At 41.3% G+C, this 27,706-nt stretch overlaps 1 protein-coding gene across 1 annotated transcript in view; it reads right to left on the bottom strand.

The window, feature by feature from the left end:
* Window positions 1-6,141: 6,141 nt before the first annotated feature.
* The window catches only part of LOC146175803 (actinia tenebrosa protease inhibitors-like), a 63,711-nt gene continuing 42,146 nt past the window's right edge, over window positions 6,142-27,706 (bottom strand). Inside the window, exons 9-10 of the mRNA XM_084581207.1 lie at window positions 16,082-16,258; window positions 6,142-6,158 (exon numbers count right to left, since the gene is read on the bottom strand). Of these exons, the coding sequence (XP_084437333.1) occupies window positions 6,142-6,158; window positions 16,082-16,258 (194 nt within the window). The remainder of the gene's footprint in view (window positions 6,159-16,081; window positions 16,259-27,706) is intronic.

The raw sequence follows: 27,706 nt of genomic DNA, 5'->3' as shown, positions 1-27,706 counted from the left end.
CGTATTCCCGCGATGAGTCGCTCATAGGAATCGGGAATCAAAACATTATTCGGTCGATCCCCAGCTGAGTGCGCAAGCCACTACTCCACAAGGGGAGGGTTCGGGCTAGAGGGTAGGCATTACGTTCCGTAGCGCAGCACCAAGAAAGGGACAGCCACAGGTGGTAGACTTCCACTATTGCTTTATTTGGTGTTCACAAAATGTACACATGAAATAATAAAACGGTATGTGTGAGATTGAACAACATGCTTTGTAAACAAAAGCAAGAATATGAGAACACGTTTCACCGGTACGCAGAGTCTCCTGAATCTAAGAATGCCATAACGTTTTTGACAGCGACAAGGATGGACTGCTGATACAGCATTGAGATCCACCTCCCTCGATTTGTGCGGCCTCGCTGATTTCTCTTGTAAATCATCTAGTATTTCTGAAAATCAACTTACTTTATTTAAAAGAAGTTTTGCATTTATGACCACGTCAGTGCGGCGCCAAATTTCTGGAGCCCCTATCCCTCACTTCTCTGTGGGGGTCGCTTTAACGATCGTTAAGACACTGGCTTGAATGCCCTACATACGCCTTGCCGTACGAAACTGATATCTAGTAGATTATTTCCTCACTGCGCGAAACAAAGGGGGTTCTATGCTGAATTTTGGAATTATTCTGAACCCTGCTGGCAGCACTGGTGGCCTTGCATATGCGAGGCGAGACAATCTTTCCGGTGCAGCAGACATACACGCTTTCACTCCCACTTTTTGTTCGACTTTACGAGAGAGTTTGATAGCTTGTGGATATAAGGCACCACCTTTATCTTATTGCACCCTTTGCCTTCAGCTTGACTTCTCGTGGTCTTTTTCTGCTGGTGCAAGCTCTCAGCGACGGAGACTAGTAGGTGTCTCGGGAATCTTTTCGCCCTAAGGCAGTCAACGTGCGTTTGTAAACTTTTTTTCCATTTATGTGAATTATCTATATTAGTCTTTGCCGCAGCAGCAGCTTTTCGAATACATTGAAGACTGCATTCATAGCTTTAGTGCCAGCACTTTTCATAATCAATCGGGTGTGTCTGTTGATGGTTTCTTGAGCTTATTGTCTCTGTATCTGAAGTAGACCTTTGTCACCTGGAATGAGGATGTATTCCTGCGAAATGATGGTGCTTGTATAGGTTCGTGCATCGCCTCTGCTCTGAGTTACCTTTACCTTGCGAGTCTGGACAGGAGGCTTCAAAATAATCTTAATCCTGCAATACTCATTTGTACTTTCACATTTGTAGATGACTACTGAGTAGTCTTTCGTAAGAGCCATAGTAACATTTCTGTAATAGTCGCAAACACTATTCTAGCTTCACTGAGTGTAGTTACCCTCTATATTTACCCATGAGCTTCCTGTTGAGGACACCATCCGGTTTCTTGACCTAAAGCTCACTAATAAGCGTACAATTTTGCATAGAATCCCCTTTGTGTCATGCACTGAGGAAATAATCTACAATATACTGCTTCCGTGCACCAAGGCGTACATAGGGCAGTCAGGCCGATGTCTTAATGAGCGGTTAAGCGAGCACCCCAGGGAAGTGGGGGTTCAGAAAATTGGCCCGGCACTGCCGTGATCATAAATGAAAACCTGGTTTTGAAGAGTGCCAGGTGATTGGCAGAATTGCTGATATATATAAAAAAAAAAAATCATTGAGGCCTCACAAATCTAGAAAGCCGGACCTGAAAGGTGTATGAGCGGTTCTTAATTGTCGCTGTCAAAATGATATGGCATTCTTAAGTTAAGGGCAATGTGAGTACCGGTGAAACGTGTTCTCGGTTATTTTTTTTTTACAACCTATGTTGCTAATCTCACACGTAGCCATATATTATTTCTTGTATGAATTTTGTGAGCGCCAAATAAAGCATTAGTGAAAGTTTGTCGCTTGTGTCTGTCCGTTGTCTTGGAGCTGCACTATGAAACCTGGCACTACTCCATGCCGCGCTCGTGAGAAACTGATCATAATTATACTTCTAAAGAATGATACTAGCAATGACAGTGATATTTTAGTCAGTCATAATCATAATGATGATAGTAGTGATGATACTGGTGCTGAAGCTAGTGATAATTATAATGATGGTAGTAGAGATGACAATGACGGTGCATTTAGTTATAATCATGATAGTAGCGATGATAATGATCATGGATTTAGTAAAAACAGTTCTGTAAAGTGGATTTGTGCTCCTAAGCAAACTTATGCATAAACCTAGAATATTTTTTAAATTTTTGGGTTGCATTCAAATATTAACCGTTTTTTGAAAACGCTATCCCTTTAATTTCGCTACATTAGTGTTGCCGTCATTGCAAAGCGTCTGCTTCGTACACACTAAATTGGCTCCTGAAATTCAAGAGATTTCGGCCTACGGGGTTGAGAATAATTTGAAGCCTTGCTATACATATTGGCACATTGTCCATACTGTCGCTTCGATGTTGAAAAAGTTTGATTCTATCCTTAATGTTAAATTATACCTCTGATTTTTATAGTAAATCCTATTTTTAAAAGAACTACTCTGCAAGCAAAGTTGCAGTGCTTTTTTCGGGTCACTAAATTAAGCAGATCTTATCTATAGAGCACAATGCTTTTTGTATTAGGCCTCCATTGAAATCGGTTGCCATTGCATGGACCGGAACCACCTCCCTGGGATCAGCCGCTTAAACCCGAAGCCACTGAGCCGCCGCCTGGTTCCTTGGAATAAGACGAATGATAGAGGCAACATGTGCTGTTTTTATCAAAGTTTTAAATCAAAATTTTTATATGCCTGATTACTGGCATGAGCAGGAAGGGTATACATAGTGTGGAGAGGAAATCGCAGGCAAAATATGACGTGATTTGTAGCATATATGCTAGTCAAGCATTACGCTACTTTGCGATAGGGATTCAAACAATCGACATATTCACCTCCACTTGCATTCCGCTCACAAAGGTGTAGGTGTTCACCGCAAAGTTAAACATATACTGATACTAAAGTGGGCTTTCGTAGACTTTAGTTGCTTTGGCGTAATTTAAACGCGCAAATTGTTTTCTAACTTTGACAAAACTTATAACAACAATTTATGTTATTCTGACTGCACTTGCAAATCTTTTCGTGCATACCTCACTCTCATGCTGTAAGAAAGGAAATCTCACCTTGCGAGATGATCACGCATAAGAAGAGGAGAAATCCGCAGGTTATTGATCGCATCGTTGAGCTCATATTTAGAACCTTCGAAAACACGCACAACTTGCTTCTTATGAAACAATCCTCCAAACTTATCGCCAAGGCTTTTAGTGTCAAAATGCTGTTCCTTTATTAGACGCGCCGTATCGAGTCCACCAGGAAAAAAGAACGTGACGTGAGCCCATTACTTGTTTTTTTATCTGTCTAGCATCAAGACGTAGGTTTGAAATCACTTCAAACGTAGAGCAAACGCTGGTGGATATCTTTTTTCTGGTCTTGGCAGTCGCATACAAAAACCAAGCTTAATGCCTTCTTCGATCATTTCTGTTTTGAAAGGTGTAGTTTTTATAGAACACAAAAAGGGAATACACCATTCTCATGTTTACAATCGGCAGCGAAAAACAGCAAGTCAGGAGACATTTCTCTTTATTTTTCAAATAAGTATAACACATATAGTACATAAACAACAGAACAGCAAACAACCTAAAGGCATCAGCATAATGTATCTGAATAAAAGACCAGATTTATAGCGATAAAGAAGTGACGATTAAATACGTGAATAAACATATTTTCAAGCATTTCCTGAATAAAAGGGTTTATATAAGGACTCTCCGGCAAGAAATTAAGCTTAACTAAGAATCTGACCACAGAGACAACTCTGCAGCCTGGACAGTTGCACCTGAATAGTTTTTGTTGTGGTTCCCCAAACTAATATGGAACATATTATTGCCGCGAACCACTGCATTCTTTATTTCTTGATGCCAATAGCCTCTGGCGTGTGGCGCCACCACTTTGCTTGTTGTAAGGATGATAGTGTCGGGCTTTTTTTTTTTTTTGCGCTGTTTCCGAAATGGGACTTTATACTTCTCTTTCTGAAGCAAGATGCATCAAGATTCAATTCCAATATTTGCAGCTACTCGTGACTGCTTGCACATTGTCCCAGATTGTTCTACGTTGCTTTGGAAGGTTCATCGCAATTCTCGCATTCAGATTGACATTTGCCGGTAGCAACGGGCATACGCAGTTAGACAACCACCAAGGACGCTTAATTGTTGTTATTGCCGCTGCCGGTTAGCGCATTTCATTTACCAGTCAAGCAAGACTGGTAAAAAGTTCATTTCAATGTGTGATAAGTCTTTACATTACTTGCCATCGGCATTCAGTGCACATCCTTTTTGATTCATTGCAATACAATGTCTAAATATATATTTATAATTACTATCTAATTAAAGATTTTTCCACCAAAGCATAAAATAACAAGATACAACTTACTTTCTTGCAAATATTATCTACTATTTTCGTTAAAAGATTAATTTATTATCTGAGAATTACTTTTGTGTAATGAAATGAAATTTTTTCGTAAATTCATAAATGCAGCCGCTGAGAATTATACTCCTGTAAAGAAAGAAGCTGTTTTTGCGAGCTGACAAACTCAGTATTTGCGAATTATACTAAGATATTTTCGAAGCAAAAACATTTCGCTGTCTTGTATTGGTTCTACTCAAATTCCCTTGCTACACCCCTTCATCAATACCAAGGTTGCAGTTTGAGCGTAATATCATTTCTAATTGATATAAAATACCTTCTGAAATGCGGATTGCCGTAATCGCATACGATTGCATTTCCAAGTCCTTAGATATATAACCTTCCAGATGCAAAGGCGCCTGCTTGCTACACGTCTCTTTCCTATAGCCAAACTGTGCCGATATTGTTGCCTTTTCGCCGTTCGGGATTATTCGCTCCATTACCGAGAGAGGACCTCGCTTCGATGGCGGCCACGATGATGGCGTATCGATTTAGGCGAAACGCAAGGAGTCTCTTTTTCGCCTGATGTCATTGTGCGTTAGTCAACGTCGGGTTGTCGAAATTACCCTGAACATTTCACTATAAGATCCTTAATGGCCTGAGTTTCTTTGGCTGGCTAAATTGCGTATAACAAACACATGTTACCTCTTTTCTTCTGGTTCATTCCTTAGAATGCGTTCAGTTATCTTGGAGAACATAGAAAAGAATGAAGTGGTTCTGAAATCATTCAGGATATCACATCCCCCATATACATGATCACTATACTCTTGAATATTTTATGAACATAAGAAATTCGCCAGTCGATAAAATGAGATTATAGGAATGCGAAATAGGGTAATATATCTCTCGCGCAAAATATTATCTAGCTTTTCTGTTTGTTCGTGAGCTCCATGTGCAGTTATCTTCAAGTTCGGTTCAGTTTTATTACCTAAAATGTTCATTTCGTGGGGTGTATTACATTAGCTTATATATAATGCCCATTATCTAGTCGGGGCCTTTCGGGTTAAAATAATATAATGGGCATATAAACCACCTAGCATATGCTTCTCGCTAGCCTAGGCTTTATCACCCGTCCTCGCGGCTGAGCGTTGATAATACTTACTGGTTGGCTATGTGTTTGCCTGGTAATATCATTTTATTAACCACTGTTGAATGAGGGCAATTCAATTCGTTCTACTCGCTACTTCTCGAAATATTTTCCAAACGAGCGAAGATTCTTTCGCACAGGCGCCACGAATAACTATTTTAGCGTTAACATTTACTAGGCTTTCTTCACTTTGAAATTCGCTCTGTTCATAACCTGTTTGCACGTCTGCAAAACAGGTACGTATTGGATCAATTTATTAATAGACGTAATATAAAATCTAAAATTTTTCGCTGTTTTTTGTATGTTTTAGGGCCAAAGCCTGCCCTAATGATCCTGAGAAAGATCCAAGAATTTTTTTTTATGTCTGGTTTGAACGCTGCTGATCAATCAGTCACAGCTTCCTGCAAATTATTAATGTTACTGGTACTTATGGTTTTACGTGACGTGCTTTAGCTTCACTCGTATTGTGAACTATACCGCGATAGCCAGAGTTCAGGATAATGAAATGTTTAAAAAATTCGTCACTAATGTCCCTAACCTGTATAATGCTCTTACTTGCCTTTGACATCAAGGCTTGTTGACAACTGCAATAAACGTCAAGAGCCATAAGACTCAGTGAGGTTATGTAGATCACATAATGTAGCTGTAAAGGAGATGTCAATATTAAATTAACTAACAGGTAAAACAGGTGCTTTCAACAAATGGCTGTAATGTAAGTAATCTTGTATAAATTTCACAAACATTTTCCATTACTTGTGCAGTTGAAGATAGGATATGACAAGAAACAGCCCGTTGGATTCAATGGAATACTGACCGCAAATAATTATCGGCAATATTTGACCTTTTAGACTTCACAACAATAGGCCGTTGGTAAACTACAACGCAAAGGCACCACGTTTACAGCTAATCGCGAACAAGATATACCATTCTAATCATCAGAACTTCGCAACAAGATTGTTGCAGTTGAAGAAGGGTTCTCTATATGCTACGGCACTAATACCGTAAAACAAACAACCGATGAGCAATAACATTGCAGCATTTTGTTCCGACACTTCTCGCGTTCAAGTAGAAACTGAGAAAAATTCCTTATTGAGAGAGTTTACACTACACATTTGTACTCAATTGAGTACTGCCGTAAGCCACCATTCAGTACGAAAGAGCATCCTACATAGGTACAAATCCTCGTTTTATCCAAGTTATTGGAACATGTCCACACGGCCTAGCAGCACCGCGTCTAATTCGAGATGTAAGGCTTCTGGAAAGATTCGTTCAGAACTCACCCTCCTGTGTCAGAAATAGAGGTTGGGTTGGCAGCGTCTTTCAGCTTGGCCATTTAATATGGTCTGATGTCGTGACAGAAACATATGTCACCGGTCAGTACAGACTCCCCAGCCATGGTAAATGCCAACTATACATATTCCAGGATAGTGCCCATCACTTTTCACTCACAACGCCGACGCCAACAAAGTCGACGCCGATTTTCAGGAGAACTGCGACTGTAAAGCCGTCACCTCTGCTCGCCGGAAATTTTTACTTCCTGTCGAAAACATTGTTCGACTTATTTCAAATGTCGTACTATAGTCAGGTAGCATTCATAGAGACAATAAATTTTACGCTTTCTTAACCATTTTTTTGTTTTTATTTTTTCAGCTATAGTAATAAAAAAAAAATACTTTTTAAGGGTACGCTCAGAGATTGCTGTTGTAAAATATTACCTCCACCTCCACCAAGATGATACGTGGCAAGGCTAGCCCAAAAAGCGCCTCAGCTGATGACGCAGCATACAAAAACAAAGCAGCGCCAACCATTGCTATCACTTCGTCTTCTATCTGTGTTGTTGATCGTCGTCTTCTGTCTTTTGCAATGACATATATGCAACAATATGTTCGTGAGTACTTAACTCGTACGAGGTTCTACATTGAATCTTGCTTTGAAAGACAGTGAGTAGAAAATGAGAATTATCGACGTTTGTGTGTTCCTCCTTGAGCTCGTCTTTCTATCTCTGAATGAAACAGGGCTACTTGGGCCTTTAACATTAAGAACTTAGTTGTGAAGTAAAAAAAAAAACACCTTTTCCTGGGTATTACCGATTTGCCATTTGACGAGGAAAACTGAAAGTAATCGCAGCCCATTTATTTGTATTCCTACTACGCAAATAAACAGTTTTGACAGCATTCGTAAGCATACTGTATGTAAAGTATAGTGATGCAGAAAGTCTGCTTATTTGCCCTTTCAAACATATCACATTCTAGGGGATGCAGCAAATTGTAACTTTCTTGCTTTGCTGCTTGTTCACAGTTCGTTGTTTACAATGGCTTGTTTACACTTTGAGGTAAGCAGAATATAGGAAATTTTGTAAACAACGCTGAAGAAAAATAAAGGAAGAAAAGCAGAAGCATAACATCTGCAACTGAAGACCATATGACCAGATTCAGATTCCTTCGAACTCTAAGCATTCTAACACTGATTTAAATATTTTACTCAAGATTTACTAAAAAGAACCGTTGGTTGAAACACTTGCAGTTTTTCTGCTGCAGCCAGAAAATTGTTCAGTAACATAGGCGGGGTGTTTGAAAGTGTAAGGCCTCTTTGCCACAGTTTGTATGAATCACTGTGGTTGAAACTGTTTTCCATAATTTTAAATACAGTTTATTTAATCGCAAATGTCTATAAACCTAAATGAATCAGCAAGACTCGATGGCAATTTATTAATAAACAAGCGGTGTACAGGAAGTACACTATGCTTATGAAAGAACTGCGTACTATGTACAAAAGTTATCATTGAAGACTGCTTTGAACACTGCTTTCTGCAGCTTGAAAAGTGATATCGAATTAATTTGGACTTTGGTCCCCAAACCTAAAACAGAGTCATGTTTAAAGATTGTTTAATAACGTGTAAGTTATTTATTTCAAGAATAATTAGACCATGTTCCATATATATCAGCAAGGCAGAGTCTTATGCGAACCGACTAATACGAACTCTTGTCAATTAATGCACCTGAAAATTTCAGCAATAGCATATTTTCTGGTTGGATTTAATTATGAGGTTTCACCTCTCAAAGCGAATATATATATATATATATATATATATATATATAAATTATTTATTTATTTCAAAAAATTACATACAAATACGAGCCTGCCCAAGCCAACAATGGGCTTGTGGGGCAGCGCTCGGCAGAATTGCTGTAGTGAAGAGCTCCGGAAATGGTGACCACTTCGTGTTATTTAATGCACACTAACATCACACAAAACATAGGCGCCTAGCTTTCCGCCTTATGGAAAAGCGGCCGCAGCCTGGATTTGATCCCGCATCCTTGAGTACGCTACTATGCCCCGGCTGTGGTGGGAATGGACACAATTTAAGAAGTATGTGAGAAATAACTGAGTTATTGATTAGAGATACGTGACTCGCAAAATGCATGATCCGCAAGAGGATTTGGGGAAATTTTCAATGCACTCGACACTGTAATCGCACAGTATGTTATAATATTATTGTCTGAAGTTGAAGATTACAGGTTGTGTGTCATAGGTTCGAGCTCATGATACTATGCTGACAGTAAAAGAGCTGCAGGATATGTCGCCACGCAGAGCTAATACATTTATCGAAATCTCTGTTCAGAAAGCTTTAAAGCGGATTTTGTATGCTGCGCAGGATCGACCTCATATTTGTCAGCCATTAAATTACGCTTGTATATGTCTCAGCCTTTTGTTTGTTTAGGTGTGTGTGGGTAGTGGGGGAAGTGTGATAGCAGAACGCCGAAGGGCTTATAGGGATTGGTTCGCAGGATACAACCTGGTAAGCTTGGGCAATAAGCCTGCCATTGTTCCTGCACTGCTTTCAAAAAAGAAATATGTGTCTGCTGGGCCCAAGAATCGCATGTCGCAATGCAGATCCACGTGTCCTGGATTCGATACTCATCTCACCCATTGTATATTTTGTTTTCAGCCTAAATCACTACCTTTTCAGGTTGGTCGCTCCTCGTGTTATCCAAATACTTTTAGACTAAAAGTGTTTATCTCCTTACATTGATGTCGTTGAGCTCTCCGCTAAATGGAGGCTTTATCTATGTGCAGTTAAAATTGTGTAATCTTACTAGATATTCTAACAGATCGATGGTCATGTGACATATGGAATCTAGGGGTAATATGTATAACTTTAAAATCCCTTACATATGCTGACAAGGATTATATTATGCTAACGCACGTATGCTATGTACTGTAGCGGAAACGCATGGCGTGCTATCTTAAATATTCCTACAATGCGCGTAAGGCGACGAAATATTTTAATTTACTGGAAACTAATCCTAATCGCCACGAATGGTGAAGGTTTTATATTGAGAGCAGCATAGATAGACGGAAGTATCAAAGTCGGCAATGCGCCTAGAGCGAAAAAATAAACAAAACCCTAGCCCAGCCTCACATGTGTCGAGACCTATACAGTAGCTGAGTATTGTTATTTTCGGGTTAATTAACTCAGTGTTCTCGAGTCTCTCGATTCGAAAACGCCAAAACGTTCACGTCTATATCATCATCATCATCATCATCGTCGTCGTCGTCGTCGTCGTCGCCATCATCATCATCAGCAGCAGCCTGACTATACCCACTGCAGGGCGAAGGCATCTTCCACATTTCTCCACTTAAACCGGTCCTGTGCTAGCTGCATCCACTTGACCCCTGCGAACTTCTTAACCTCATCCGCCCACCTAACTTTCTGCCGCCACCTGCTACGCTTTCCTTCCCTTGGAATCCAGTTTGTTACCCTAAGCGACCATCGGTTATCCTCTCTTCGCCCTACATGTCCTGCCCATGCCCATTTCTTCTTTTTAATGTCTACTAGAATGTCGGTAACTTGAGTTAATTCTCTGACCCACTCTGCATGCTTCCTATCTCTTAATATTACCCCTACCATTTTGCGTTCCATAGCCCTAGGGGTTGTCCTCAACTTAAGTAGAACTCTCTTGGTTAGCCTCCAAATTTCAGCCGCATAGGTGAGTACAGGTAAGATTCAACTGTTGTATACTTTCCTCTTGAGCGATACCGGTAAGCTGCTAGTCATGATCTGCGAGTGCTTGCCAAATGCGCTCCATCCCAATCTTATTCTTCTTGTTATTTCCTTTTCATGGTCCGGATCTGCGGTTACTGCCTGTCCTAAGTAGACATATTCGCCTACTACTTCCAGTACTTCGCTACCTAATGTAAACTGCCGTTCCTTCCCGAGGCTGTTGAACATTACCTTAGCCTTCTGCATATTGATTTTCAAGCCTACCTTTCTACTTTTCCTGTCCAGGTCATCAATCATTATTAGCAGTTCTTCCCCCGAGTTGCTTAGCAAGACAATGTCATCAGCAAATCGCAGATTACTGAGGTATTCTCCATCTACCCTTATCCCTAACTGCTCCCATTCCAAGTCTCTGAATACTTCCTCTAAGCAAGCTGTGAATAGTACTGGGGAGATTGTGTCTCCTTGCCTAGCACCTTTCTTTATGAGAATTTTGTTACTTTCTTTATGCAGAAATATGGTTGCTGTGCAGCCATTATATATTTCTTCCAGCACTTTCATGTACGGCTCGTCCACCCCCTGATTTCGCAATGCCTGCACCACCGCCGATGATATATATATATATATATATATATTGACCTATCAAAGAGCGTGTGTCCGGGTGATCCGTCGTATCTCACTTCACATACTCGGGGCTCGCACGTGTCGCGGTTGGCAAATGGGACGTTGTCGAGCCACCAAAGCATCGATTGAGCCGACGGCATGCACAGCACGCAGGTGCTCTGTGTTAGGACCCTCCACCGCCTTGTTATTTCTCGTGCACAATTTTCTCGTAGGTCATTATTAACAGGCTTCCATACTGCACCAGATTTACTCTTTTTTTGCATCACAATTAAGCGCAGCCTATCTTCGTACAGAGTTACTGGTGACTGCTGAGTTTTCCATGAAGATCCTTTGCTAAAAGAGAAAGTCTACAGACGTTTTCTACAATTTTAACCCTGTGTTAATCCAAAGCTACTTCCCAATGTTAACACAAACGGCTGGCTTTGCCGCTGGGAAATACAGCGCAGTGACAAAAAACTGAAATAATCCATATCTTAATGGTAGGCGGCATTTGGCAACCCTGACATCTGTTACAGGATATATAGGGACTGTATAGTAACATATATGGAATGCTACGATATAATGAATACGGCGCCATGGTATGAACCTACATGCGCACGTTTGGTTAACACCATAAAAAGGGGGTTTTTGGTAGTCTCAAACAAAATATCGGATAAATGAACTAAAACAAAGTGGTTATTTTGCAGATATACCGAAAACCGTCCTTTCCTGTACCAGCACTCCCAGTGACACCGCCGGTGCCAGTATATCGGAGAATTCGGCGGTGCCATTTCTGTCTTTAAAAAAGGTATAAAAGGGGATCAAGCATTATTAAACAGTGAAGGTAGGGGTACTTTGTTTAAAGAGAGGAAAGTATACGTTATTAATGTGATGTGAATAAAAATAGCTTTCAGTACGGCTCTGAGGCTTATCCACACTGTTTCAAATACGTGTCGAAAAGGTTCTAGATATAAGTAGAAGTTCCACAGATAAGTGTAGCTCTTTTTAGCTCGCATGTGGAACCAGATTAGGACTGCACTAAATGCAGTTATTCACTTCAGACGCTACAGGTTGTTACGATGTTAGTGCGATGAGAGGGCACAACTGCGCGCCACCATCTGCTCAGACCTGACTTTCTTCACCAATCTGAAATACAAATTGCACAAAGCGTAATTTTTCGCTCACTTCAGCCACGAAATGACTGTTTCTTTTTTGTATAGTTCATATTTAAGGGCGGGTGTACGTATTCATACGTCGTTGCTAGCAACAAAATTCGTGTAATCTATACATTAGTAAAATAACAAATTTTATAGCGGTTACTCTCAGCGTTATGAAGACTTTCAGCCCTTCAGATACAAAACTCTAATATAATTGATTTAATACTGGCCCGACCGAAAAGCGATTAATTATAAACGTCTGGAAAAAAGAAAAGCTCCTACCAGGAATTTGCAGAGGTATCAGATTATATCCGATGGACATCGATAATGGTGTCGAACAGCGGCCTTGACATCAGTTTCTTTTCGACGCGCGTGAGCCGCTCGCAACAGACACGAGGTAAAGTGCGTTGCCACGCTAATAGGAGTTTTTGTTTGCCTTTCGGTCGCCGAAAATTCAGCCGTAAAATATCATTTTGTTTCATTCACAATGCGCTAAATTACTTAAAGAGAAATCATTTTCAACATCATAACATCTTCTGGCAGCGTTTGTTTATAAGCATGCATGGTTAGAAATGATGGACTACAGCGATTTAAGTTTTCGAAGAAAAACTTTATTAATATTGCCGCCATGCATTGGGCGTATTTGTCGGCCTAAATCTTGGATTTTCTTGTCGCTGCAGCTTACGGCAAATCTTCCTTATAGAGCTTGGCTGCTTTCCTAAACAACGAGAAAAAAATAATACATTTGAGCTGTGCAATACATTGCTGAAAATAAATTTGCATTTTACTCAATATGCAAACATTAAAGCATCTTATGCAGCAATTTATAACAGAGAGTTGGCGGGTTAGTTGGTTCTGCATGGTTATGAAAAAGCGTAAGAGATGAGAAACAAGAACAGGCGCCCAGTAACCACCACGTTTCTTGAGCTTTCGGTGTTGTCTATTCAGTGCCCCTGTCGTGCGGTAAGGAATACATTGACGAAACGGGGAGGTGCACAAATGGCAAGCGGCAAGAGCATGACAATAATGTCAGTAACACAGCAATCTGCGGAAATCTGGCCAAGCAGTGCAAAAATGTGAAAGGAAATCGTGCACGCCTATATTAGATGAATTTTTGATAATCGGTAAAGGACGAGACATAGGCCTAGGGAGATAATCGAAGCCATCCGAATTCACCGCGCCAAGGATTACTGGGTCAGTAGACCGTCAATCTGTCTATGGGATAAACTATTGAGTTCTCTTAAGAGCAGCCGGCCATGAATTGCGACTGGGTTTCTTGTCGTTTCCTTGCGTTTTGTCGTTGAACTGTCTCTTCGCTTCATTAACCCCTTTTATTATTTTCATTGTTTTAATGTATTTCACCCTGTGCTCCCTACACCTCGTCACTTTACGTTTTTAAGAATTTTACCCTCTTTTGGGCAACATCAATTTCATTTGCTGTTCCGTTTTAGTTTTTTTTTTCCGCATCAGACCCTGTACTCCCCCGCTTTTAGAGCTTTATAGGTTTTACTCCTTTGCTCACTCTACAGCAATTTACACCATCTAACCCCTTTCCATCGCAATTTCCCTCATAAATACATGTTTTACTCAGTGACGTGGCCATCTTCTGACGACCGATCACCCAGCATCACTGCTATCGATGTTCCACCCCCTTTTTTTCTTCGCTATATAACCTCTGTTCTTCGAAATAAATCCTCAGTTGATAAAAAGTGCCTGTGTATGTCTCTCCTTGTGTCCTCGTGCCCCGTCGTTCGCGTTGTTTCGTCATCATTATGCAGCAGTTTTCAGTTATAAAATAAAGGTGGGTGCATAGCACTGGCATATTTCTTTTACATGTTTCATGGAATGGCTTTCGTTGAATGGCGCCAAATCACGAAACTGTATTACAGCATTCCCGGGAACACAAATTCCAATTACATCCTCAAAATGCACTACCATGTCATTCAGCAGTGACGGTGTTCATGGTCATTGTCTCTGAACATTAATGAAACACGCATAAAAACATTTCACGCTTCTGTTGAGGCTGGCGACAACAGTTCATGATGAAGCGATTTGCATCGCTGTTTCTTCAGGAGAGAGCGATGAACACTCCTGAAATGAACTTCTAGGAGAGATTATTCGGTGCGGTCTGTGCAGGTAGGCTCTACAACGATTTGAATGCCGCAGGCGTTAGAGCGCTCAACGATACAGTGAACAGAATAGAGAGTTTTGGTTTGGTTTAAGGAGTTTAACGTCCCAAAGCGACTCAGGCTATGAGAGACGCCGTAGTGGAGGGCTCCAGAAATTTCGATCACCTAGCGTTGTTTAACGTACACTGATATCGCACAGCACACGGGTGCCTTTCTTTGTTGATTGGGCTAGTTTTGGTTCAATTTTGCGAGTTGGGCTTGCCGTAGGCTGCTCATAATAAATAAGTGGGCATCAACGATTACAAAGACACGTAGAAAAACCGAGAGACAATGGTCAAATGCTTGTCCTGTGGTTTATATTTGTGTCAGCACACCCGCTTGCGCCGTCTTAATACTCTTATTGAGAAGACGAACAGTTAAATGATATTACCATTCACCTTATTATTTTTCTATTTTTAACACCAGTTTTTTCTGCTAAATGTAAGGTCTTCAATATTAAAGGTGAGCTCAATGTTAAATTTCCTCGCTCGTCAATGTGGTTCTAAATTTCGAACACCAAAAATACGTGCCTGAAAGTCCGTTGAGTTACCCTTTAGGCATAGCATATCTATAAAATGGCGTCTTTTCCTTAGTTTTTACATCGAATACAAACGCTGTTTTCGTAAGCGATGAGATATATAAAAGACGTCACTATAATTTTGGCGTCAACTTTCCCGTATTGACGCCAAGTCATAAATACACAATTCATGAATGCCAGCGGAACGGGTTTCCAAAATGCCTATTTTTCGGTATTAGACACTTCGTACCACCTGCCGACAACAAAACAATAAAGCAAATATTTAATGATTGTCGACGGCTTCCGATTCCGCATATTATGCTACCCCTTAAGCTCGTTGATAGAATATATTAATTTAGTATCTAACCGTCCAGTCACTGAGGTGTATTACATAATACAAAATCTCTGTCTCAGTATACAACTCAACTGCGAAGGGGGCAAACTGTCCGGCTAGTTCATTTTCCATCGGTTTTCTCAGCGCATAATAGGAAGAGGACATAGCACGGCGTAAAAAAACAGGGCAAACAAGTGCTGACAACATTTAACAACAGAACAAACAACAGTTTATTTGCATGTCCTACTTGTTCCTCGTAGCTCTGTCCTGGTCCTGCGTGCTGCGAAAACCAACTACAAAGACCGCACTGCGGTATCCGTAATAACATTAAGAATATACAACTCAAAAGAGTAAAGTATAAACCTGTATTCTGTATAAACAGTAGGCAGAGAGACAACCAATTTTTTGTAATGCAGAGTGAGACAAAATCAGCGCTAAAATTAATCAAAGATTGTTCTCTTGCTTATCCCCTTCGCGCTCCAAATTATTGCAGAACTAGATCTTCACGTATTGCCAACTCTAGATCGTTTTATTTTAAACTCTAAGGTGTCATGGGGGGCAATTGCAAGCAATACAGCAGGTTTTTGTGTGAATGCATTATATTTCAGAAAGCAACAACTTTTATGACCGATGCTTTGTTACACTTCCTTTGATACGGCAATGCACTAAGGGTTTAAAGATTATTATTGTATTTACAACAAGACAAACCGCTTTTTTGGGTCTTACCAGTACACTTCCTCATGCACTGAAAGCAGCTTTGAAATCTGTTTCGATTTCCTCCACAGCCGCCATACACAAATTTTCTACATCCTCCTACGAAGTGGTTAAAATACCACATAGGAATGGATGCTCTGCAGTTTCCAGCTTCTTTTGGAAGCCTGCAAACTCGCCTGGAGACGCGCGCTGCAGTAAAAAGGAAAACAAATATTATGGACATATCTACAGGCAGAACGTACAAATGGAAAGTTTGCAAACACAAAACCTTATAGCGCAGCAGCTAACCCCATGAATTGCACTTATCGATATTTCGCAGACCATGATCCTCAACTTGCACTATCTTATACCTGATATGCAGTTAAGTTCCTAAAAAGATCATTTGAAACTGTTCTGAACAAGTAAATGGATTCCGGCCATAAGCCCTGCGCAGAGAGCCATTGAGCATAGAGAGGTCCTCCCGAGAGCCATATTTCGCATGGCTCTCCATCTGGTCTGAAATGTTAAGAGCTGGCCTTCTGCCGTTAGTGTAGGCAAGGTGGCAGCAGATCGTTGCAGCCACCACATATCACGCTGCGATAAATACTTTGAAAACATTAAAAAGAATCCGATTATCTCTTTTAAAGCGATCGCGTTAAAAGAACCCGATCTCTGGAAATTCTGACGTCTCCTTTGTGAGCAAAGAATCGTGGCCGGTGGTAGTCGACAGGTGGCATGACACACACTGGGTATTCAGTGGCTGTGTGACGCCATGAGACTGCATGACATGCCCGAGATAGCAGGAGCGGTCTAGAAGCTCGAATGGTACCGGTAGGGCCTAAACGTAAACGAGATGACATACAGTAGAAAAAATGCCGACGATTACATTACTTCCTAATGCGAAATTTGAGCGCAGCTCATCAGCTGTTTCACCTTTTCGATAGGATGAGGCAAAGATTTTGTGCAAGACAAAAGCCTTTCGTTGGAGGCGAACAGCAAGGCGCCCGTGTGCTGCGCGATGTCAGTGTACGTTAAAGAACCCCAGGGGGTTGAAATTTCCGGAGTCCTCCACTATGGCGTCTCTCATAGCTTGAGTCACTTTGGGACGATAAACCCCATAAACCAAACGAAACAAACTTTTTAAATTTTTCGCACGTTTTCCTTCAAGAAACACTCCACTACCAATTCTTGGCTGTCATGAAAGAAGCTTTGTGGTCGGAGGAATGAAGAGAGCCATTAAGTTATCGGGAGGTTGCGGGAGGCAGCGCGTGGGCTCATTGGAGCATTGCTCGACGAACAGATAGCAGCGACTGACTGATGCCGCTGACGCCGCTAGCGAGTGAAGAGAACGTGACTCTGCGTTTCGGCTTGGGATGCACGCACTGTGTTCCGCTGATAGCGAGCCGGCGTTTCGGCAATAACACGCGCGGTCGGCGTCACGCAGGAAGGGGGGGGGGGAGCTGGTTACGAGGCCGACGCCGACGCGAAACCGATTAACGGGTGACAAAGAGCTGCGCTCTAAAACAATATACATTAATCCGATATGCATTAATCCGGACTTGGCACTGCATTCCTTGACAAAGGCCGGACCCCGGCTGAACCGTCAGGTAAAAGTGTATCGTATTTCTACCACGTGTTATCTCGTTTACGTTTACATGATTACGCGAGCTGAAAACTTCATGCACGCGAACGAGGATCCGCAAAATGAACTGCAACTGAAAGGAACGCTTTCGTGCTGTACTCATAAAAGCGGAGCTCATATCTCCCCCAAAGCTCTCTCATCTGGCCTGGTAGCCGGAATAAGGAAATCATCTACAGCTGGCACAACCTGCGTCACGGTTGATCCTCCATCCTAGTGAAGCCGGAATGCTCTATGCTTGTGGGTGCACTTCTATGGAACGTGGCAGCGCATGTCTAATGGTACATTTAGTACCTCAGTAATGACAAAGTATCACTGTATGTGGCATGATAACATTTTACGTGTAGCTTACTGTCTCGTTGCTCCGAAAAGCTGTTGTCGTACCCCAGGAGGATTCAAATTCCTTAAGGCGGAAACACTTGGGTGGCGCCATGATGCGGCCCCGCCGGAACAAAAGAAATGATGTGTGTTCCACAAAGTAGATGGCGTCTACAAGCTCTAGTGCATCATCATCAATTTGCCCATCAAGGTAGGACCGAAACAGATGAAGAGGAAATAACGGATTCCTTGGAGAAATGTATAGGTGGTATAAACTGGCACTCAACCGCGCCGCCTGCCGCCATGCAGCTGACGAACACCTCCGCCAGCATGCTTTCCTGGAGCAGCACATTCAAATTGACGCTTGAAATGCCCAAGCAAGGGATATTCGACTGGCCGTCGCTGCGTTTGACTGCAGCAAGAAACTGCGTCGCTGTGTCTTTCTCATAAATTTTATCAACACCGCTTAAGTTCAGTTATCACAAGAGCTCACTGCTTTCCTGACCAAATTGATCACGACAAAGCCGCTTAACCAACATCCGCACATACTACCGCGCATCTTACCGCTTTCTTTCCCCTGACAGGTAAGAACTGGAATTAACTTCTTACCGACGCAGTCGATCACACTAACACACCTCCTTTGAAGGCATTGATTGAAAAACTCGTCAACAAGCTGAAACGACAAGCCACTCCTCATGTAAGGCCCCAACAGAGGAATTTGAGGCTTCAATAAACAGAAATAATTAACGCCTCATTTGAATGGACAGCTGCGCTGTCTAGTTCTGATCAAGCCGAGGTAAAGAAATGGGTCCAATGAAGTCTTGTGCCGACTCGAAGCGCAGATAACGGTCAATGGCGGCAGCGCTTCTGTGAATCCGTACAGCCGCAATAGGGAAGCCTATCACACTAGAGAAATGCTTTTTTTTTTTTACATAAAGGTGGCTATCCGCTTTTGGAATAGTGACTTGTTAAAACATTAAACTAGGTTAACTAGGGAGATTTATTTTTGCATTCTGTGCCAAGCGTGTTACAAAAGTCTTCAAGCGAATACGTAGCCCATACTCAGTTGCCCACACTTCAACGATGTCGTGTCTTCCTTCGTGTTGGTATCTGTAAACAAGCACTGATTGGTGTCAGCAGTTTGAAAAGTCCACCACGAATAAGCGGGAAAAATATGTTTCTTCTCCATGTCGCTAACCCAAATTTTGAAAAAGGCACTCATCTATAACTCTAGATAAGGTGGCGACATCACTGCACCGAGCTGTCCACATACAGAAAACGATAAAGGATTCCAAGCAAAGCATATAAATCATGCAAAGGGTGAAATCTATCGGTGACGATCAGGTAATGGCAAGTTTGTTGAAGGACGGGGCATGGCCGGTATACAGATTCTCCTATAGAAACTGGCCACTTTATTTAAGCAAGCTCTCATGACCTCGAGCTTTTCACAATAGTTTAAAAATGCTATCATTGTGTGTGTCAGTTCATAATAAAGGTGCCCAATACTTCAAAAATACACGGTACATCTATTATCCGTCCTATAAGGTATTTACCAAAGTAGCCGCTGATACAACCAGGGCTTCTTTCAAGCAAATAATCAGGCAGTCCTTCGTAAAAAGATGGGCCGTGTAGAGCCCTATTGACATTAATATTAAGATGATAGAAATTCTCAGCTATAAAAATAACCCCACTCGATTGCTTATTTACTCGAACTATATATAGGCTGTATTGCAGTCATGCCGAGGTAACTACCGTAATGTGGGCTCCATCTACAATAGGTGGGGCAATAACATTATACTTTATACCTTATTTTAAGAAAAGCAATAATACAGAATTTTTACCTTCGAGGAATGAAGAAAGGAGGGAGCATGCCTTCCTGATAAGGCCCTCACCTCATCAGAGGGCAACAAAGATGCAGCGACAATGGTGACGTCAACACTTTCGCAGACAAAAATCAGAAACAAAATAAGAAACAATACGAAAATGAGAAACACAAACAAAATGCGTCCCGTCCGCTTCTCTCGTGTATGTCTCCCTTTGAGCTTCCAAAAGTTATGATGCTATACCAACTATCAAAGCAAACTTGTTAAAAAAGTGAGAACAATGGTCATAACTTTACATGTGAAATAAATGTATGTAAGAAAACCTAAAGGCAGATTTCAATTTACAGCTGTAATTTGGAGACATTTCTGTAATTAGACTGTGTAACAGGCAAAGAATAAATTGTGAAAAAAGGGAACAGGAGTGCTTAGTTTTTTTTCCTAGGAGTTGTGTGCTTATTTTTAGCAAACCGATATTTTTCGCTATAAAGAAAATATCCTAGGAAAAACAGCAGGGCCGTCGACCTGAGTATGGAGGACATCTACCACGAAAGCTAGACGGCCATCCTTCGTGTCCTGCCTCCGAGGTAGATTTAGTGATCTTAGCAGTGCTAGCAGTGAGTGTTCTACGTGTCGAGGACGCCAGAGAAATGCAAGCACGTCTCGAGTTTAAAGAGGCACTTGTACAGGTAAAGCAAAACTTCAAGAAACGATTCCATTAATTTGAAAGGTAAAATGGCAGGCAATTGTTTCACTTTTGAAGAGTGTCTGTCTGGATCTCAACTCAGGAACTTGAAACCCATGACTATTTACGTCTGGCCATTACTCGAATAGAGCAGGTAAGAACTGGAGCAATTTCTACCGTAACAAATCATTGGACACAGCAGTTGCATTAACGATAAAGTGATCTTTTCTTAATTTTCTCTCCCTTCAGCTTCCCTTCAGCGCAAGCGCTGTTCGCAAAACGCGCTTCTCGCTGGGAACGTTTGCTTCACTTGCTCAGCAGAGAAGCCCTCAAGCGATTGGTGGAAGACTAGCGTCGCTTTTATGTTTTTGTGACCATTTAGCGGGACCCGCACTAGGGTGCGCTACGGAAGAGGGTTTTCGCCCCCAGATATCACTCGCCGGTAACACTCACAAGGCGTTAAGTGGATGAAATCCTACTGAACGATCAGATATAGCGTGGAAGTCTACCTTATCGGCAAGCTTAAGTAAGCTGCCTTAACTTTTTTTCTTATCCACCAGCCACTATTTCCACGGATACTGTCTTTATCGCCACTCTTGCCTTTTCAATTGGATGTTTTATTACACAGAACGTGAAATGCGGGTAAAGAAGCATGAAATCAAACGCTTAAAACACGGAGAGAAAAAATTAAACGCCGGCGCTTTAATGGCAGCATAGGATGCAACAAGGTGAAACGTGCTTTGTTGAATGTATGTAAATAAATAAATTAATTAATTAATAAATATATAAGCTTTAGAGGATGAAATTGTTACCGGCAAGAAAAAGGTTGCTTCGCTGGAACTCTCGTCAACGCATATCTATCATCTCTCGATCCGAAACTTTGTCACTCCAACCGGCCTTTTCTTCGGGCTGCCGGTAATGGGGAATTAATTTTTGGGGAAGAGAATTTCGCATTTCCCTAACTTACGAAGAGTATGGCAACACTCCGCCCGACTTCAAATTTGCGTCGAGACTCATGGAATGACATCCGAAATGGCTTACTACGCATCAGCGAGCAGATTGAACAGGCGGCGCTCTATCGAAACGCACGTATAAAGCAGCGAGCGAAAAGTTCGTAGCGTGATTATTCCCAATATTATTCCCACTTATTAGAATTGCGTGGTTATTACAAATAGTCTTTATATATTACGAGAGGGAATGTGGTTCAGTCGACTCTTAAGCAGCCGTAAGTGAATTTCGGAACCTCTGTGTACAAGAGCTGTATTTAAAAACACCGAAAGCATCTATGTAGCACATGCTCAGCTGCATCAGCCTTCAGAAAGAAAGTAATAAAATGTCAGCAAGGAAATGTGTTCGTCGGGAAGACACATCCCGTCCAGATGTGTTTGAAGACTTGTATTTGAGAGAGTTGGGGAATAAGAGTTGACGGGAAGTACCTTAGTATCCTGCATTAGCTGAAACCTTTGCCTTGCTAAATAACACGAGACTAATTACAGCTCTTGGCTGTTGATATATACGGGCAAACCCGAGTGGGTGTTAACTTGAAGTGTAGACAACCAGAATAATGCTCAATGATATTGCAAAGAAGCAGTAATTTATGATAGCTAGCGAGATACTGGAAGCCGTAAAGAAGCATATCCATAGAGCAGGATGCGTCTGTAAATCATGACATTGACTGCACAATAACGAGGCGGACAATGCAGGGTGAAGCGTGTTCGGTGTTTTTTCTGAAATAAAGGACAAAAGTGTATTGCAGCATATCTTACTTGTCCTTATCTGAGTGACCGAGGATAATGGGCATGGTTTCCATAATGTGAGCACAGCACAAGGAATATGAAAAGAAAACTCATAGGCTTAAGAGCAATTGGCAGAAATGTCGCAAAGTGGGCCAGGAAACAAATGTAAGCTGATAGCAACCTAGCCGAAATCAAGACGTGGGCATGCGTGAATCATATGACACTAAGAAAATTTAACCGACTATCGCTAAGGGCAACAAATAAGGTTTTAAATAAAGGCAAGAGTTTCATTGTGCGGGTGGTTGAGAATAATTCAGTTTCCTGGAGGGATCGGGTGGACGCAGCTGGATAAATATCGGGTTAATTAGATAGACGTAGGAGCCTAACTTTTACTGCTATTGACGCATAAATCTGGTGATACATACAGTAATATTGCGTGTCACGCCCAGCGGGCTCGTCGGAGAGTGTAACCGCCTCTGGACGTACTTCAAATATTTTTATTTATTTTATTTATTTATTTCAGATACTGTAAATCCCCATTGGGATTTTTACAGGATGGGCATATAATTGAATAATGACTACAATAATGGCGATACAAAGGATACAAATACATGAATACAGAAAAACAAACAGGTAGCAGGTGATAAACAATGTCATACACAGCATATCTAGGTAATAATGCAGTTAGACAAGGTAAATAATGTAGTAATAAGATAGCTTTCATTTAGAGTATTGTAATTGGTTTGTTATATTTGGTTCGAAATGGTTTACGTGTTGTGTAGTAGTTCTTCTAGAAGGGTTACAAATTTCGGCAATGATGTGCTGTTAGTGATGTGGGGATCCAAACCGTTCCATTCGGTAGTTGCACGTGGAAAAAAAGAATATCTAAAACACTCGGTACGGAAAGAATATTCTTTGAGAGTTTGAGGGTGTTTATGGCGGGAAGGTCTGCATTTATCTAAGGATATATACAACGAGCTATCTATGTTTAGTGCATTGTGTAATAACTGGTGAAGTAATTTTAGTCGTGCAAGTTTGGCGCGGTTTTGTAAAGTAAGAATAGAGGCGTTTTTAAGCAATTGGGATGGCGAATCAGTGATCCTATATTTGTTAAATATAAATCTAACTGCCTTTCGCTGTACTGCTTCGATTTTGTTAATAAGCTGCTGTGTATAAGGGAACCAAATTGTGTTAGCGTATTCGAGAACTGGTCGTATAAATGTATTATATGCTAATAGTTTAGTTTCTGGTAGTGCTTCATGAAGTCGGCTTCTCAACAAGAATAACCGTTTCAAAGCAGAAGATGCAATGCTGTTAATATGTGCTTCCCATCTTAGGTCATGTGAGAGGATTAAACCTAGGTACTTATGTTGATTAACTCTTGTCAGTGGTATGTTATTTATGCTGTATGTGAAGTCGGACATTTGTTTTTTACGTGTTATAGTTAGGAAGGCGGTTTTTTGAATGTTTAGTTCCATTTGCCAATCCTTGCACCATGTTATCACGTCTTGAAGGGCGTTGTTTAAGTCATCGTGGTCCTTCGAAGAGTTAATTTCATTATAAATAATGCAGTCATCGGCAAAAAGTTTGATTTTAACTCTTATGTTAGTGGGTAGATCATTGATAAAGTTGAGGAATAAAATCGGTGCAAGGACGCATCCTTGGGGTACTCCCGATGTAACCGATGCAGTGGATGAAATTTCATGGTTAACTGTAACATACTGAGATCGGTTAGTTAAATAGTCCTCTATCCAGTTGACAATGGAGCCGTTGCCTATGACTTGATGGTTAAGCGGAACAGCAAATACTGGTTCTTTGCAAGTTATACCCTATGTATTAAAGAAAAGAATGGATCTATATCAGCAATGTGAACCTCCACGAAATAACCTCTGCCGGAAATCCTTTTTAAATGTTTCGCATGTGTTTAGCACAATCCAGCAGGCTTTAAAAATTAAACACGATCACTGAAAATCGTGGCTCCTCTTGTTTCCCACAACACAGGTGTGCCTCCCACCACGTTCCTGCAAGATGGTCTATGTTGAAATAGATGGTCAAATACTTACATCCGCTTATTATCGGCTTTCAATATAACGTATATTTGACCTTGCCCTTCAAATACTTGTAATATAGATAATTGTGTGATTAGTTTAGGTAATTAATCGCCCCTTTAATGCACTCAACTATGTACGCATTATCTCCCTTGCTCTAAAATTCACCTGGACGAAACACATCGACATATCAGATGCACTGCAAAATAAAAATTTCTAAAGGTTAAAAACGCTCTTTTTATATATCTAATTTCGTAATAAGCACTTCGACTGATAATTTAATAACCAGGCTGCTTTTTTCTGAATAGCACAAATACTACAGTGCAGTACCGTCTTAAGCCCGGCAGCGCACTGGAATCAGGAGGTGCCTATTTGTACTATAGGTATGAAATATGAAGGAAGTTAATTGCTAACGAATATAAATAGTTAATTAAAGATTTTTTAAGAGCGTTAGGACATGCGAAGGGTTACATGTAGTTGTACACGTAATTTCTGTGCCGTAAAGCAAGGAATCTTACCTCGTGCAAAAGCTAGGAAGAAGACGAAGAGCAGAAGGCACAAATGCAATCTTCTAATCGCTCCCATGTTTTAAAATTTGCGAGGCCGTGGTCTTCTTCGCAATACCTCTGAAGAATCACCGAGGCACTCCGAGTTGTATTCCCAAATGAGTATGAACGAATTCTGTGTTATGAAACTGAATGCACAGCTATAATTGGGAGAGTTTTTCTGGCGGGAATACTCCGCTGCTATTGTTTACAATCATAGGCTTGTGTAAAAACTTGTATTTAGAAATTTTCTCATTTTAGTGGTTTCTGGAGCTGCATATCCGTTTGACTATTTTCTATCCAGGATGTTTGGAGAAACAATCGGTACATACGTCCTTCACGAGACACTGCCTTGAAATGACGAGAAAGGACACAGTATCTATGGGAATGAATTTTGTTTTGTGTTTAAATTATATCGCAGTAGTACATCGCAGGCTGCCAGTTTCTAGCGCGAGAGCCAGACAAGCAATTCACTAATTCCTTCTTCTGTATACATTTTACTTTAAATATGCTTATTTTCTCGAGGAGTACCCACGTTTCTTTTATAGATTATTGAAAACAGGTGGAAGGGTGGTAGCATATCAAGGACAACTAGCAATTGTGCTCGTGCCGCAAGCCAGCCCAATTCTTATGCGCGGAAGAAAAATAGCCTTGAAGGGTTTTCTCTTAAGTCCTTCTTAGTCGACAAAGCACCCACTGACAAGCAAACGTAGATGACATGAAGAATAATGACTCATTCTTTGAGAGAACAGTAGTTCGGTTCATAGACTGGTTTCCCGAAAGGGACTGTGTGTGATAGAGGTGTTGTTGGTTTTGTCCTCATATTGATAGAAGACAATCTTCCAAAACAAGTTACGGCTTTCTTCCCTCAAAAATATTTCATGCTAGGAAGAAAGCATTAAGTACAAATTTTAACGGACAACAAATTGAAGTTCAAGTCCCAAATTTTCGAGAAATTCCTGTATCAGAGGAGAATTAAATATTGTTTCTTTTCATTATGCTTCCTGTAGCGAACCGATGCAGTAGAAATATTAATAAGGGCACACAGAGATGGGATAGAAATTGCGAAATAAGAAAAACGCATGTTACCAACTTCCTTGGTCGGCTACCTTGGCTTTTTTAAGTCGCGTCTGCATGCGACTACTGGCTTCTCGCCTGCGAGGCTCGTATACGATCGTCAACCCAGAAAGTATTCAGTATTCCTAGAACGCCCTCTGTGGGTGACGTACACTTAAACGGCTTCACTTAAACCAGTTCGCGAGAGGATTCAAGTCAAGCAGTAATACACATACCGACAAATTGATTTGAATCATGGCGTTAGGTCCTTAAAGTTTAGGAACGAGGACATCATTTTGTTGAGAATTCCCACAGTTGGAGTCACGACATTGCATTCACACATGGGTCCATTCAAAAGATTCAGAAAAAGAGCCAGCAATTTCCTTCTGCTAAGTGACAGCAGCTACTGAAGTGCATCCAAACAATCTTGCAAGAACCTAGGTCTCACTCTAGAAAATTTTGGGAGTCGCCTCCAGCCAGCCAACTGCTTCTGGATATAGCACCGAACCAGCATCAGTCGAAACCACGACATACAGACCGCATTCATCTTCTCCAGTGAGAGACACACCTTCAATTCTTCTTCAAAGTAATGACACATGACAAGCGCTGAGTTGAAGCAAAATAGGATGTGTTGGCCCCTTGGCAAACATAGATACTGACCTACTTTGCAGGTACTCGTGCATACGATGCCGAAAAAGTGTTCCGGACAGGTTCAATTTTCGTTATTCCTATGACCTGTACAATAATCAACAGCACTTTTCTCTCTCCACTCGAACCTACACACCCACACTCTCTGTTTGACAACGAGGGTGAACGCAGCTGCCGTCTGGTCCTGTTCCTTTCCTACGTCCTGATACCGGATACCAAACCAGAGCAGGGTCCAAATTTTACTTCTTCTCAAGAGTCGAAAGTACCTAGCGATTAAGTTCCAAGACGCTAAAATAGTTCACGCTATGAGTAAGCATAGCTACAACAAATATCAATAACTTTGAGTATTTAAACTTGGGACACCACTTTGACTGGGCTCGTACAAAGCCAATACCAGAAGACATAACTAACTCTCGTATGTTTCGAAGCGACTGTTGCTTTCGTCATAACATTTGAGAAAGACCGGTAAATGGAGTGCAGCCGGAGCCTTGCGACATTGATGAGAAGCATGCTGGGGTCTGAATGGCACTGTTCACCACGAATTTGCGCGGAAATAGTTTCTTATGTCCTGCTAGGTAAAGCAAAAGGCTCTTTTAACCAATACCATACGTCAAAAAACAGCACATGACAAAGGAATGTCCGTAAAAGCATCAAGTATAAATCAGTTACAGCGACAAAACGCCATACGAAAAGCAGTACAATAACCTGGAAACCAGCCTGATCAAAGGAGAACCCTTCATGCAGTACACTGCTCAGTAACGCGACAGCACGAAGAAAAAAATAGTGCTGTGGCAGATGACCGAATGCAAAAGCAGCACGACCCCAAAATAATAATGTGTTTATTTTTCATCGTGGTGATAGGAGAGGCAGGGAGAAAACACTGGACAATCAGCTTGACGAGCTCCGCACAGCGCAGTAGGTTCCAGCCTTGCTTGAAGACTATCTATGGCGAAACTAGTATTTGCGCAGTCCTCGCTTTCTAGGAATTCTTATACAACTGATATTTTCTGCATTATTGAAGCTAATCCAAGAATCATGGAAATCAGATAGTCCCGGGTACCCACCTGCTTCTGTTTGTATCTACTCCGTAATCAGACTATCCAAGGAAATTTCGTAAAAATAATTCAGCTGCGGCAGGTTAAACACCACTATCTTTTAATTAG

Source organism: Amblyomma maculatum, chromosome 10 (genome assembly GCF_055883805.1).
Source record: "Amblyomma maculatum isolate TAMU_Amacu chromosome 10, ASM5588380v1, whole genome shotgun sequence".
Lineage (NCBI taxonomy): Eukaryota > Metazoa > Arthropoda > Arachnida > Ixodida > Ixodidae > Amblyomma > Amblyomma maculatum.
Note: the sequence above shows the minus strand (reverse complement) of the source record. Positions and strands in the feature narration are given on the sequence as shown.